We start from the raw sequence: 16340 nt of genomic DNA on the forward strand, positions 1-16340 counted from the left end.
GCTTCAACAGATACCGGTCCAGCAAAATATACTGGAGTTCGGTGCACCTGTTTATGAACTCCAACATATTATGCTGGACCGGTATACTTTGCTGGCTCCAGTATAATATACTGGAAACTGGAGCACCGGTGCTCCAACCTCCAGTATATTATGTTGGACCGGTATACTTGCTAGAACTCCAGTATATTATGCTGGAGTTCTAGTGCACTTATGATGGAATTCCATCATATTATGTTGGAGTTCCAGCATACTTATCTTGGAACTCCAGTATAATATGCTGGAACTCTAGCATAATATATTGGTGTATTTTCCGGATTTTGAACAGTGTTTTCGTTCAAATTTATTTTTACATAAAAAGTGACTAAATTTCGATTACTTTTGAAACTAGGCTATTTTTGAACAACCAGTTGTAAATCTAGCTATTTTTGAATTTCACCCCATTATTTGACATATTCTGACCGAAGCAAAGTCAGAGTTAAATCATAACCCATTAATTAATTTACATGTTTTGACCCGATCAAGTTTGACCAACTAGTTCATTTGCCACCTTTTATTATTAGAAACTACACAAATTCTACAGACCTTTGCGCTCTTGCATTCCATGATCCATCTATGCGATGAGACCTAGAATAAACTTATCTTTGTAGCAATATACAATCTCCCACCCTCTTTCGGTATGTGCTCGCGCACACACAAATGAAGCTAAATAAAAAAAGTTGCAACCAAATCCATGAAATGATGCACAAATAAATGAGCGAATACATAAGCAATACATACATCAATAGAAAGGAACTGATGCTTAGTTCAACTGCATATAAGTATTGACAGTGATAGGTAAAGCCCAAAAGGTAAAGTCTCGAGACAAAAAGAAAGTCATTTGTATTCTAAATCACCTTAGCAACCACGAACCATCATGTGGTGCTAGAGGATTCACAAATCCTACAAGTTCAGTTTTTTTTTTTCCTTTCTCAAGTATACTAATGAAGATTCAAATTATAGAATAGGTCCTCATACATCCCCAGTTGCTCTACCTGCAAAATTATAAAAGCAACCTCAATATGAGTTCTCCACTAAGCATGGAAAGCAGTACACATCATGCACTTCATTTTTTCCCCATAAAATCTCTCACATGTTGAAATCAGATTCTTTCAATCTAAATGTTGAAATCAGATTCTTTCAATCTGAAGTTCTAAACTCTGAACAATGAAAATTAGGTCACATAAGTATTTATGGGAGAGCAGAAAAAAGGAAATGAATAATTCCATTACTTGCCTCAAAATATCAGCAACATATCTTAAGAGCCGCAGAATTCCAGGATTAAATCTACAGAACATCATACTGCCATTTTCATTTCTATTTTCTGGTGAGGATCATAACCAACAAGTTTAAAGTCTGCAGCAACAAAGGAATCTATATCCTTTTTCTGTGAATTGATCTTCAGCACCTACACCCATTCAGGACCAACCAAAGTTAGAGAGGGGAAGAGAGAGAGATTAAATAGCAAACGAACGAACATTCCATTACTTACTGGGAAAGGTCTCGGTAACTTCTGAAGCTGGTCTTGCAGAGGTCTAACATGAGTGCGGTAAACATGAGCATCTCCAATGACATGGACGAAATCACCAGGAACTAGGTCTGTAAAATAAAAGAAAAGCAAAAATCATGAGGTGCATCATAAAACAAAGGGGACTGACGTGTGGTGATCGTAGAATGAGCAATGAATGACCATCAAAAGGTATGTCTTTAATACTAATATACATCAACATCTACAAATCAGAAGTTCTAAAGTGCCAAATCCTTTTTGTAATTAGACCTGTTTTACACAGAACAAGAATCATTACCATCAACAGTATTGCTTTGAACCTTAACTAAAATATTAAGGCATAAGATTTTCTAATAAGGGACAAAGATTGAGTCTCGCAAGAAGGCATAATTTCCATCTCCAAATTCCTCACCTAGTATGAGTTTTTGCAATATCTTTTTCGCTTAATTAGACTACATTCCTCTCTCTAAGTAGGTAGGAAATTGCTAGTAGTTATTACACAATTTGCTAGAGGCACCCGGACAGCATACCAGAAACATGAGCTATCATGCATGTCAGCAAGGCATAAGATGCAATGTTAAATGGCACTCCCAGACCCATATCAGCAGATCGCTGATACATCTGACAGGATAACTCCCCGTTGGCTACATAGAACTGCAACCACAAGATGAAAGAGAAGTTTACTAGATAAACAATAAGTTAACCCTAAACAAAACCATGACTATACTAACCTGAGCAAACATGTGACAAGGTGGGAGCGCCATCAGTTTAAGATCAGACGGATTCCAAGCTGAAAGAATAATACGTCTGTCATCTGGATTGTTTTTAACTTTGTTGATAACATCAGCCAATTGGTCAAACCCTTGGCCACTGTAGTCAGTATGCATGTTAATGTACCTGTACATAGCAGGTCCAATAGATCAAGTTACCACAAAACTGAAAGAGTTTCGACCAACTGTATGTCAGACGAGTAAGTTCGAACACTGACCTGGCACCAAAATGTCTCCACTGAAACCCATATACTGGTCCCAAATCGCCCTCTTCCCTGTCTTTCAAGCCAATACTGAAATGGACGCCAATCTTAAGACAGTCCAACATTTCTAATAGATATGATAGCAAGATTGAGAGAGCAAAATTTACCTATCAAGATACTCTCTGGATGCATTGCCATCCCAAATATGAATGCCCTTCTCTTGTAGGACCTAAACTAAACATCTTAGTTATGCAGGCTCAATGGGCCAGAAATCACTAAAAAACCGTAACAATCTCCAAGATGCCATAAAATTACACCAAGCATTAGTGACAAAAAACAGAACCCAAATTATACAATCAGTGAGGAATAGAAAGATACCTTAGCACTTGTTGATCCACTGATAAACCACAAGAGTTCTTCAACGACGCCTCTCCAAAAAACTTTCTAAAACCCAAAATAACAAACAAAATAAGTCAAATGATTTATGCTCGCCCTTCACATTGCAGTAGTAGGAAAAATTGGACGTGGGTAATCAAAAGCACATTAAACTACAAACCAGAATAAGATACAATACCTTTGTAGTAAGAAGGGGAAATGATTTACGCAAATTGAACCTCATCTGCAGCAATAGTAAAACATCAGAGCATTATGGCAGATACACCAAACAGGCATTAAGTTACCAGTACATATGAACAGGTAAATCAAATAGAGAGAAGTTTGTTTGATATTCTTCCGATAGTAAGATTACATGCAAAGCTTCACCTTGCCTTCCCCTCTTTATTATTTACATTGTGATCAAATGAACCCTTCTCCAAACTATTTTACTTCCAGACTCTCTTCTCCCAACTAAGCATACTTGACGTAATCAGTTCTTCAAACACACCCAAAAAAAAGGGAAAAGAGAGAAAAGGCATATAAAATGAACATTATCTCTTCTGACAAAGACAAAATTGAACTTTATTATACTTCTCATTACCTGGCAACCAAATTTTGACAAAGTACCAGTGCCAGTCCTGTCATCCTTTGGCATGCCATTCGAGATGATCTCTTCAACCAGTCTCAGGTACATGTATTCTTCATGTTTCTCAAATATCATTTTAGGCAAGAAGGAGAATGCTTTAACCTCAACATTAAAAGAATCTGAACCAATCTCAGGAGTCTCGTTATTTGCCTGATTAACAGTTTCTACTTCAGAATTCTTCACCCGGACATAGGTGGTAAAAGAATAGCGAATCTTATTTTCAACCACCGGAAATGATGAGTACCAGGGTTGAAATACCGAGGTTTCAATAGCAGGAATAAAAGTATCACATTCAATATCAGTTTCAATTTCAGTGATATGGATTGCATCACACCCATAAGCATTTAGGGAATCTCTGCATCAAAAAGATTAATGTTATAAACTACCATTAAAGGCTAGCTATAAAAAAGGAGCAGCAAGAAAGTTGACCTGAAAATCTCGCCACCTCCTATAACAAACACGTTCTCAATTGAGAGACCATAAGGTGAGGCTGCCAATAGTTGAAGAGCAGAACCTAAACTTCCGCATATGACAACATTTTCTGCTGTAGCGATGTCAAAACTCCCTGAACGTGTGAGAACAACATTGAGGCGGCCAGGAAGAGGGCGATATTCAAGAGGAATACTTTCCCAAGTCTTTCTACCCATAATAACAGCATTCTTTTTTGAAGGATCTGACGTAGTCCCAGTGATTCCCTTGAAGAACTTGAGATCTGAAGGCAATCTCCAAGGCAACTTCCCCTCCTTACCAATACCCATATTTCGAGTTGCAGCAACTACAACCTGGTAAGTCCTTTGTGGAGTAGAATGAGCATTGCCGTTACCATTGGAAAGGCCTGTAATTGTTTCACTGGCCATAACTGAGTAAGAGACCTGGAATGAACTGAATGATAATGATCTGCACCGAAGATCGACCGACCGGTTTCTGCCAAAATGCAATAAAACCTGAAATATACACAAGGAGCCAAATTTATCAATGATGTGTTCTGTAAGACTACGGAGATAGTCTACAAGGAGATGCAAACATCGCTCGGTCAATGAGTTCTAAAGTTTAGACAGACAAATTTCAAGTTTACCACAGCTGTATAAGAGAAAAATAATTTGGAACAAGGGATATAATCATTTGCGACCTATTTAACAATATATAGCAAGGTCAACGACAACGACAACGACAACCCAGTAAAATCCCACAAAGTGGGGTTTGGGGAGGGTAGTGTGTACGCAGACCTTATCCCTACTCCGATAGGGCAAAGAGGTTGTTTTTGATAAGACCCTCGGCTCAGGAAGATGGAAATAAAACAAGAAAAAACAATTTATCAGTATCGTCAACATAACCATAGAAATAGTGACAGCATCCTAAAAACTATAAAATAGATGACATGCAATAACAATAACTAGCAAATAAGGTCCGGAGCTATGGAAAACAGTAAGGGTAGTGTGGACTCTACATTAACCACAAGCCGTCTAAGATCAACCTAAGCAAACTCGATTCACCCCCGGAATGGAGAAGGAGAAGCTCGACTACCCCCTAGCCTACAACCCTAATGCTCGACCTCCAGACCTTCCTATCAAGGGTCATGTCCTCGGAAATCTGCAATCGTGTCATGACATGCCTGATCACCTCTCCCCAATACTTCTTAGGCCGTCCTCTACCTCTTTTCGTACCCACCAAAGCCAACCGCTCACACCTCCTCACTGTAGCATCCAGGCTTCTCCTCCGCACGTGCCCGAACCATTTGAGCCTCGCTTCCCGCATCTTATATAGCAAGTGCATATATAATTATGTGATACTACCAATAAACCTAGGAATCGACAAGAAATTTATAATGCAAGAGTTGAGGTACTACTATCTAGTTGCCACTCACTCCAAGCAGGATATAAACTATTCCAGCAGCTAGCCGGGCTAATCCGGCAACCAAGAATATGTGACAGTTTAAGATAACCTATCAGGATTCATGCTAAAATCATAGCAATTATTTCACTTAATCTGTCACGAATTACAACTGAAAAATTAACTGAGCGAACTATATAAAATTTATTCTCAATGCAGAATAACAATCAAATAATTGCCATTATTCCAGCAAAGAAATTAGGGAACTGAACTGGTACGATGAGGAAGAATACCAAAAAATAATAAATATAAAATGGTGAAAATTAACAAAGCTTGTTAACAGTTACTGAAGCACTACACGCCAGAGATAGATACCTATTTTTAACTCGTACTTAACCTTAATAGCTCAGTTAAGCTAGAGAAAATTTAACCATACAACTCAAGCAAATTAGCAAAGACAACATCACAAGAAGAGTGTAATGGAAACACAGCAAAAGCTCACACTATTTCTTTTTATTTTGATAACAGTGGTGCCAAGGCCAACTTATGCGCACCTGGACTAATTTTACGGAGTACTTGCTACCTCCCGTGACAACAGGTATCAGGTGACTCTATCCACCAAGACTTAGACAAATAGTACGAAATCACTTAATGTCTTTGGCTCCACTAGAATTTGAACCTGGGATCTTATGGTTCTTAATCCACTTCATTGACTAGCAAAAACTCACACGATACGAACTATTTGTATAGATGAAACAAATACAAACTGAAAATAATCAAATATTAAGAAAGCTTGTTACCGATTGCCGAAGCATTATATCTGAAAGATATTCAGTTACTAATTTCTAACTGTACTTAAATGCACCTGATTTTAATAGCTTCGTTAAGCTAGACAAATTCAACGATACAATTAGAGCAAATACGCGAAGAACACATCACGCAAAGCGTGTAAAGGAAATGCACTAACAAATTAGGAATCACCAAAACTCGTCATTTTATATATGAAATTAAACACAAACTAAAATGCATCAAATAATCAATCCTCAATTTAACGCCATAATAAAAGTACGAAAAACGAAAACAGTAAATGCAGTAAAAGATTACCGATCGGGAGGCAAATCGAGAGATGAAGGCAATTTTGAACAGTTTGACCAAAAACCGTAAGAGAATTGCGAGAAAAAACGAACAGGCTAGGGCTCCGATTCAAGTGTGTGCATTAAGCATTTGTGGAGAAGAAGAAGAAGAAGAGGGAAGAAAAAACTAGTAGCGTATAAAAGGCGGTTTCCAAAATCTCTCTTCACTAAAAAGAGTTAATCTATAATATACTGTATATATAGATAGAGATTAGAGAGAGACTCTGTGTGTGTGTGTGTGAGAGAGAGAGAGAGAAGGGCGGGGGGTGTGGACTATGGAGCGAAAACTACACGAAAATCCAAAAGGTACGGTTGACGCGGAGCAGCGCCAAGTCCAGTATTTCATTTTTCCTTTACAGTTTAAAGTAATTAATAAATAATAAATGGGTAATGCGATAAGCTCCATGCTCAGAAGCAGGGATGTACATGAACCGGGTTGGTTCGATTTTTATCAAAACCAAACGAAACAAACTATATCGGTGTGATTTGGTTCGATTTTGTCGGGTTTTTCGAATTTTCGGGTTTTTTGTTACATGAATATTATTTCAATCTTCCTTTGTTAAAATTATAAATAAAGCTTTGATAAGTGAATATATGTTTAGTAAATATGGAAAAAATTGACAAACATATGATCTATTAAAATATTCTAATGGGAGAATTTTTTGAGTAACACATGATAGTTATTTTCTTAGTCGTCTAACAATAATTTTTCGTTAATTTACGCTTTCAAGGTTAATACATAAGAGGATCCCAAATATTTCTACATTTTCTAAAGAAATTCACTATAAAGTCTTAAAAATATAAATAAAATTTATATATTTATATGTCGGTTTGGTTCGGGGGGTTTTACTCAATACTAAACCAAGTCAAACCAAACCTAGTCGGATTTTTAAATCGATTTGGTTTGGTTTTCTGGTTTGGTGCGATTTTTCGGTTCGGTTTGAACACCCCGCTCACAGGTCACAAACTAACAAATTTGAGTTTCTAGTGCATAATCTTCACTTTTTGTAGTTAGGTTTCTCTTTTAATGATTATGTAAAAGAAATCTCTTTTAGAAATTATTAATTTTGTCTTTTTTATCTTTTGCAATTGCAATAAAAAAGATAAATAAGTAATCTCGTGCATTACCTCTGCTTATAAAAGTTTGTCACAATATAAGTGTAGCCAATATAATATTAGGACAAAAAAGAAGTGTCATGGCAGATTGCTAATCAAACATAAAATTATATTCGTAGTTATGATAAATTGAAATACAATAGATCGGTATGAATACAAATGATTTATATAGTTGACTATTAGTTTGAAATGAAACGTAATCTATTGAAAATAATCCTACAGATTACGCAAATTATATTTAATTAAGAAGTAATCGCAATCATGCACATCATTTATTAGTTAGCATTCATAAACATGAGAAACAAAATATTATTATGACTAATTTGTCAACCCTCAAAATGAACAATTTGTTCTTTAAATTTCGTTGAAATATTTGAAAGCTGTGCTCCAAAATTAATAAAAAAGTTTTAATGCTCGTCACTTTCACATGCAATGTTTTATCTTCTTGTAAAATTAACTTAGTTTTCTATCTAGTTTTAAGGTGGCGTTTTTTTATATAAAAATAAAATAAAATTAAGGTCACTTTTAGCGATACATTTTAGTTAGGAAAGGCCAACGAAGAACCAATTACAAGAAAGAAATGTGTCTCTACCTTATTAATCACACTAAATTATGCTATGTTTTTATTTTTAAAAAATTGTTCACGTCTATAATGGGTGAAAGATACGAGTGAAGAGTCCATAGGGATTTGCATTATCACACATCACACAAACATAAATTGTAAGTTGGAAATGGTAACAAAAATCCAATTTTGAAATAATCCAAAGTACAGAATGTCAACATTGACAAGATGAAAACTAATAGGGGAATTCCCAAGTTTCACATCTTGCTATGCTTTAAGTGGTTAAAATGACCAGAGATTTTACAGACCCTCAAAGAATCTCAAATGGTCTTCAAATGTCTCCCCGTGCCGGATTTTGGATATTGATCCATCTTCTTCCACCTACAAACAGTAGTATGCAATCCAAATTTAGTTTTCAAAAAATTGTACCAAAAGTATGAAGGTGATCGACGAAGGGAAACAATGCTGCTAATTCCCACACATTTGTGTTAAATGCAATATAAATTATTTGTAATCACTTCGATAACATCAAACAGCAACCCGATAAACCATGGCATAGTGCTTGCAATGAAAAGATTTTCAGAATGATTTAAGTGAATCACAAGAGTTTTCAAGCACCCTCATAACTTCGTAAAGTGAATAGAGTCTTACATGTAGAAAAGTTGCACTCGACCTTCTTATATTGTGTATATGATTAACAAAGTCCAGCCGAGCACCAAGTTAGTGTTGGACATTAGAAAAGAGCAGATTCCCCTTACAGAAAAGAAAGTTGCACTGGTTCTTTCCGAGCAACATTTATTATAACCAAACCACTCGCATTTAAGGGACAAAACTTGTAGTCTTTAGGAAAGCAAAAGGGCCGTGTAAGTTATAGATCTTGTCATTAGATTGCTTAGCCAGTAACAACAAGGTTCCTTGACTCTCAATTCTCGACAATGAAATATACTAACTTAAGATCTAGGACTAAGTTAATTGTTGTGTAACCATGTACTCTTTACTTTTGGGTACGACATGTTGACAGGAATACCAAGATTTTTTTCCATCATGACTAGGCTTGAACATAGAGTAAGGAATGTGAAGTAACAGCGTAAAGAAATATTAGGAGCAGAACATCAATGTAATAACATGTTAAGACAATATACCCAGTACTCAGGAGGTCGCATCTTGAGATTGTAAGTTGATGCCATACTCATACAATAAGCTCCTGCATCGTGAACTACGAGACCAGTGCCCTGAATTAAAATGTCATAGTTAGTATGACCATAAAGTGGAGTCAAAATCCTCAAATGAGAGGCTATGCCTTGTCCTTTTCTAATACACTATAAGAGGTCAAAACAAATTACCCTAGAAGGGGCGGGAAGTTCCCTGTCCTTTCCCAGGAAATCTGCAGACTCGCATACAGGACCAACAACATCAAACCTAGAAATCACAGCTTCTGCTGGTGGAGGGGAAACAAGCTCTATGTGCTGCAATCAAAGAATCATTTACTGAGCAAGAAGATTATAAATCCACTGTAACCGCAAATCATATATGCATAGTTCGAATAAAGAGTGAGGTTCAAACTGTATACTCATACAATGAGTATAATTACAAACAGGTGGTAGCTACTTCACAAAGTTTACCGATATGAATGGCAACAAGAACCAAGCATAATCTCACCTGATAAGCATCATACAGACTTGGACGTATAAGCTCAGCCATGCTACCATCAATCACAATAAAGTTTTTGGTCCCATTGGTTTTAACTCCAGTAACTCTGTTAACCAAACAGCATGTGTTTGCAATCAGTGATCTTCCGGGTTCAATAATGAGATTGAGGTTTCGTGAGAGGACCAATTCTCGCACCTGCGGTACACATGAAAGCGGTAAGTGTCAACTAAATCACAGATGAGGCCCACAGTTTGGAGCAGTAGCTTTAACTGTCACTACTACTAAGAACCTGTCTTAAGGCAAATCACTCTACTGAAAACATCTGGGTAGATGTCATATGTCTTATATGAGGTAAAAACCTTACCGTATCAATAAGATCTCTAGGTGAAGGAAGGACAGCTCCAGAATGATAGTAATCAATCCCTAAACCACCTCCAATGTTCAGGTAATCAATTTCAAATCCTTGGGATCGAATTTCGTCAATGTAGTTCACCATCAAGACAGCTGCATCTCGAAAAATGTCGACCTGGAAAAGACAACATATTTATCTGAGCTTACCGCTTTAACATTAATATATCTTTTTTGCCAATCATATTTATTGTTTAGTATCGTTCTATTAAAGATAGAACTTATGGGCAATGAGGCGTACGCCTTAGTGCCTTGCCTACGCTGAACCGCAGCCTAAGTGAAGCGAAGTGCGCTGAGCTTATCTGAGCTTTAGGGCTTAAGCGGGACAACACTCTAAAGGATCAGCTACATATGGTATCCAGCGTGCAAGTTCGCCTAAAGAGAAACGTAACATAGGGCTCAACCAACTATTACTTGTTAAATATGTAAATCATACTTCCACGAACTGTAGATGGCAGAGAAATTACAAAGAGGGAGTCTGATATGCAAATGGAATGACAGCCAAATTTTGCATTTTTCCCCTTTAAATATTTTTCTTATGCCTTCAAGCCTTCAAAAAGTAAGAGAAAGAACAAGAGGGGCAAATGGGAGCTGGGGAGTATTAATGAATAAGTTGTAAATGAACTTAAATCTGAGTCCTATCTTATAGTGCTAAGTAGATGGCAACAAGGAAACGCCAGCCACCAAATAAATGACGCCCGATAAAGCATTAGAACTTAGAAGATAGGTCATGAGTAATATTCCCCATTGGTGCTACATCTAACTACAGATACTAAACAGCCCAGTCAATATACTATCAAAATACAGAAGCGCAGGCAAAAATGCCAATTGTACAGGGTAGACCAATTCATGTTATAAATAATTAAATGCAGAAAATCCTAATATTACCTTGGTGATAGTTGACCCAAGATGACAATGAGCTCCAACAAGTTTCAGTTCCTGAGGATGTGCCTTGACAGCATCTAGGAACCATTGCAGCTTCTCATTTCTGATGCCAAATTTGGAGCTCTTATTTCCAGTGGCAACATAAGGATGAACCTAACCCACTCAAGAAGTCAGTACAAAGAATGATTACTAGCATTGTAATTCATCAGCCAGTATGAAAATAATAGTAAATATTTGGCAACTTCAAAATCCAAATTTAGTGGGAGCAAATTTGTATTGATGTTGTAATCCTAGATTGCCAAAACTTGAAACCCTCCTTTTCTGGATCAACTTCGATCTGAAAAGAGCATTAATCTAGCTTGAACTTGAACCAAGCAACTCGGAGCAAGTCAGAAATAAGGTGTCTGACGCAATAATTAAAGCCAGCAGATAAAAGTGGCTATTGCACCTATCGTTTAAACCATCACTCTTTTTGGATACAATGAACTGGATTTGGCACATACCTGATTTTGGGTTTCCAAGTTCTTGTGGCAAGATTACGCAGTTGATTATTTGAAAAGTTCATATGAATAGGTTTATAAAAATAATTCACTAACAGGTATATTAAAAAACTTATTAGTAGATGATAGCAGAATGTCACTCGAAATAAGAAGGAAAAGAAAACTAAGAGCAAGATCAATGAAGGCTCCAGAATGATGAAATGAAATATCATATACTCCTATTTAACTTCACTGTACCATTATGTAACAAAAGTATGAACTTGACTTTTTAGGGACATCTGACTGCTGTCAAATCAACTAAACAACAAATTAAACAAAGAACAGAATATTCAATGTTTTTGATTACTGTAATTGTGAATTTCATTCTTTAGATGTGAAAGACAACTTTATTTAAAGAAGTAGCCTGATCATGTTAGTAATATAATGTCTGACCAATCGCCAAGGCATTGAGTGGAAATTGTAGTAGAATAAGCAGGTAATCACTTAAGGTTTCATATCCTGGCACGTGAATACCTGAGGATCCACATCTGGATTAATCCTGAGTAGCACATTAACCTTCTTCCCAGAAATCCTTGCAGCTGCTACAATGTTATCCAAGTCAAATTCGCTGTCGATGTTTACAAACACTCCTTCTTGGGCAGCTATCACTAGGTCCTCCAACAGCTTCCCATTTCCATTAAAAATACACCTATGCTAGAGAAGTTGAGGAATCAGCTTCATACAATGTACGAAGAGTCACATTTTTTTTTCCTTCTCAAAAAAATGTAACGGTGAGTGGCCAAGTGAACAGCAATCCCATTAAACTAAAATGCATTAAAGAAAAGAATAATTATAGGGAAAACAAAGAGGATAGATTCAGTTTTTGCTCAAGTTCCTATGCAAAGCCTTCCAAAGTTTTTAAAGTACATTACATCGTCCTAGCAAAATAAAAGATATAGAAGTCATGCTATCTGGGAGGAGATACTATCTGAACTCTGAACAAAGTTATGTCACCAACTAACTATTTAAGAGAGAACCTTTCATACAACAGAAGAAAGTCCCCGAAGTGCTTAAGCTGTAGGTTTGATATAAAGCCTAAAGGAGAGCAACAAATTCGAAGAGTTCATGATAAAGGCATCACATTTGTAGCTGTGTAAGCTAGAAAATTTTGTCCAGGTACAAATCAGGGTTCCTTCGAAAACAATTTCTTCTTGTTCCAATACTCACTAATGTAACAAGAAATTCTTTTTGATTTCCAAACAACTTTGTGGGCATTAGGCCGATGCATAGGATAGATTTGTCTAAACTAGTATGGGCATAACATATATACACTTAGCACCAATTCAGCACCAGACAACTAGGAAAATACCTGCTACCGCCAAGCAAAACACTAACAATTAACTACTGGTATAACATCTCATTCCCAAATCCTATACCAAGGTTCTTTATTTTCCTTTTTCCAGATGACCGTGTAGCACGGGTGATGGGTGAACCTCCCAACTGAGTGTTTAATTGCAACTCGAACCTATCTTACACCATAGTTTATTCAAACAACAACTACTACTACGCCTCAGTCCCAAACAAGTTAGGGTCAACTATATAAATCCTCATTGACCATATTACTCCATTTACGCTCACCTGAGTGTCTAGCTTGAACTCGAACCTATCCTTATTTTAATGACAGTGGTGTGTGTCCGAGCCAACTTGCGCGCACCTCAACTATTCCAATCGGTACCTGCTACCTCCCGCCAACGGTACCGGGTAACTCTGCCCACCAACCAAACTTTGTTCAAGGAAGCAAATTTTAAGGTTTTCGAAATGTGTTGCAAATCAATGAATACTAATATGTATTTTATTAGGATATAGCACAAATTAACAAGATTATCAAGAAACAAAGATTCTGAACTAAGGAATATTACTTGGTAGGATCAAATCCAGTAAGAAGAGCCAACTTGAGCTCATTCCCACTAACCAAAACAGCCCCACAACCAAGCCCTCTCAGATGTTCCAAAATCTTGAGATTATTATTGGCCTTAATAGCATAACCAATAATGGAATTCAAACCCTCTAAAGCTGCCTTATAAGCCTCAACATTCCTAGTAATTTGGGGCTTACTATACAAATAAAAAGGCCTTTTTTCTACAGTTTCCATAACATCTTGAACCTTAACACCTTCACAATACAAAAACCCATCTCCAGATTTCTTGAAACAGTGCTGAAATTTCTGAGTTTGAGGCTCAGAAGTTGATACAGCTGCTCTTACGCTTAGATTTCTTGAAATGGGCTTTAATGGGAAAATGGGTTTGAAAAATGAGAGCTTTGGTGTTGGGTTTGAAGGGTATGTGAGAGATTTGGGAAGTGATGGAGAGTGAGAGACAAGGTGCGTAGCCGCCATTTTTGGAGCAAAAGATACAGACACAAGGCTTTAGACTGCGAAATTGTAAGGCCTTTTCAGGCTATATGAGTCAAAGGGGTTTAGGTTTAGGTTTAGAAGGCAATTATTTGTTTATGGTTTGCGTGAGGGAAACAGAAAAATGTAACTCATGATTCATGATGACTGTCATAAAAAATGTTTTATGTTGAAACATCATTTTCTTGACCATTTTTAAGCTTTTGATTAGATATAAAGAAGATATGATTAATTATACAAAGCGTAGAATATAACAATTTTTTAGTAGTAAAAAGAGTGAGAGTAATGTTAACACGTTGCTTAAAACAAGTAATATGAAGTAAAAGCTGTAATATTTGTAAAGAAAAATTAGTTGTTATGCTTACTAGTGAAGGAAGTAAAAAAAAATCCTCTTTTAGTAAATAAGAATTATTTCGAAAATTTCAATTATCATAAATGATAAGTACAAAAAGTATTTTTCAGTAAAACACTTTCTATCCTACCAAAACACAAACCCATAATATTTTCTATTTCTTTTAACTTCCACAAATGTACGTGTTCAATGAGAAAATAAGTTTCTATATTTTTTTTATCTTTTTTGGAGGACGATGTTACAAGTGCAAAATAATCATGTCAAAGCAAATTGAACATCGCTATATCGCGACATTCTTATGTATATAAGTTGTTTCGACTTCTAAGTGGTAATGTTCAGTTCTGTAGATTACAATTCTCTAGGAGCTATCGCACATTATATCCATTTTGGGAGAGAGGAGCAACAAATTGATGCACAGAATATACAAAGAGTCTACACAATTATATCTAAATTTAATGTCTTATGTGAATTTCAAGAATTTAAGACATCCCGTGAATTAGTCGAGATGTATGTAAGCTGGCACAAACACTATAAATATAAAAGAAATGAATTTAAACTGTGAAGATTATAGCAAAAAAGTTAAGCCTAACGAAATAAGTAAACTTAGGGCATGTTTGGAAAGCCAAAGCCTAACAAAATAAGTAAACTTAGGGCATGTTTGGAAAGCCACCCTGATTGGATTTGGGTGTAATTAAGTATAATTACACATTTTTGGCATGTTTGTCTAACAAAGTAATTACTTGATCAGCATGTAATTGGGTGTAATTACACTTTGCAATTCTCAAGGGGGAGACGAGAATTGTTGGTAATTACATGGTAATTATCAGATTATTTTTTGAATATATTTTCTTTTCTTTTTAATTTACTTTATATTTCTATTTTTTTAAATTAACTTTTTAAATTTCTTTTTTTAAAATATTATTTTTTACATTATTTATTTTCTTATTTTTCATTTGCTCAACCTTTACTTCACATATTTCTACATAATTTCTCATATTTTATTTCTTTCTTAATTATTTTTCTTTATTTTGTTATTACACTTAGCTATGTTATTATTCTAAAATTTCTAAAAAATTATAACTTGTAATCTTAGAAAGAATAAGTCATCCACAAACTTGACTTATAATGAGTAATGTCGTTTAAAGTTGAACTTTGTTATTGGATGATTCCATGTAGTTGCTCATTTTTTTCTTCGTTTAGCATAATTGTGTTATTATTATAGTTTTAAAACTCCTCCTCCTAATATTAGAAATAATGAATCATTAATAAACTTAGCATATAATAAGTGATGTCTATTTGACCAAAAATGATAATCTTTGGTTAAACTAATTAATCAGTTGTTAATGAGGGTTAATTCTAATTAAAGTTAATAATTTCATATCTTGAGTTGACCGTAAGAAGGGTTATAATAGTGAAGAAACGGAATTAATATGCTAACAATAAGTGTGTCGAATGCAATAATGTGTATAAAGTATCAAGTATTAAATAATAATCAATGGCAATGAATGTAAATAAGGAGGAAGATTCACCCAATATTGAATGAGGTGAATGACAAGAATATAAGAAAGTGTTGAGTACTTTCTCGGATCTGGTGGAAATGACAATAGATAATTCAAAAAGATCGAATCTCTTCAGAAAGTTATCCTTTGTATTTATCTAAAAGCTTACTTTTCAAAAGTGTTCTTATCATATAGAATATTACATACCTTTTGCCTTATCTCTCATGCTATTTATATGGGATATTCCCAAAGAACCCTAAAAGGTACAAATGGAGGGAATATTCTAATGGAAAATGTTCTTATATACAAATAGAATATTCTCTTTGAAGGTTCCAAAGCTATACTAGCCATTACTTTTATCTATGTGGCTTGACCTCGGCCCTGATGAACCACTCAGCGGCTTGTTCTATTGGTCACTAATCGGCCTCGGCTAAACTGCACATATTGATTTGCAGGTCACTCATGACAATTGTCTTCGC

At 35.7% G+C, this 16340-nt stretch overlaps 2 protein-coding genes across 3 annotated transcripts; both read right to left on the bottom strand.

Annotated features, from left to right (window-relative positions):
* Window positions 1-782: 782 nt before the first annotated feature.
* LOC104226167 (bifunctional dihydrofolate reductase-thymidylate synthase-like) lies at window positions 783-6796 on the bottom strand. 2 transcript variants are annotated; one of them, XM_070171882.1, is made up of 12 exons: window positions 6472-6796; window positions 3967-4481; window positions 3493-3892; window positions 3091-3135; window positions 2895-2960; window positions 2684-2745; window positions 2532-2606; window positions 2275-2440; window positions 2074-2197; window positions 1529-1635; window positions 1269-1444; window positions 783-1027 (listed from the first exon to the last, which is right to left on the bottom strand). In XM_070171882.1, the coding sequence occupies exons 2-11, from the start codon at window positions 4392-4394 to the stop codon at window positions 1334-1336; spliced, it is 1584 nt and encodes a 527-aa protein (XP_070027983.1). In that variant the 5' UTR covers window positions 4395-4481; window positions 6472-6796; the 3' UTR covers window positions 783-1027; window positions 1269-1333. The 2 variants fall into 2 exon arrangements, with proteins under 2 accessions (XP_070027983.1, XP_009776379.1); XM_009778077.2 differs by having other exon boundaries at window positions 783-1031; window positions 1273-1444; window positions 6472-6795.
* A 1552-nt stretch (window positions 6797-8348) lies between these two features.
* LOC104226168 (diaminopimelate decarboxylase 2, chloroplastic-like) lies at window positions 8349-14178 on the bottom strand. The gene is made up of 8 exons (XM_009778078.2): window positions 13520-14178; window positions 12135-12309; window positions 11125-11274; window positions 10193-10354; window positions 9838-10023; window positions 9522-9644; window positions 9321-9410; window positions 8349-8559 (listed from the first exon to the last, which is right to left on the bottom strand). Exons 1-8 carry the CDS (start codon window positions 13993-13995, stop codon window positions 8479-8481), a joined length of 1443 nt encoding a protein of 480 aa, XP_009776380.1. The 5' UTR covers window positions 13996-14178; the 3' UTR covers window positions 8349-8478.
* Between the last annotated feature and the right edge of the window lie 2162 nt (window positions 14179-16340).

The sequence above is a fragment of the Nicotiana sylvestris genome, chromosome 1, assembly GCF_000393655.2.
Source record: "Nicotiana sylvestris chromosome 1, ASM39365v2, whole genome shotgun sequence".
In the NCBI taxonomy this organism is placed as follows: domain Eukaryota; kingdom Viridiplantae; phylum Streptophyta; class Magnoliopsida; order Solanales; family Solanaceae; genus Nicotiana; species Nicotiana sylvestris.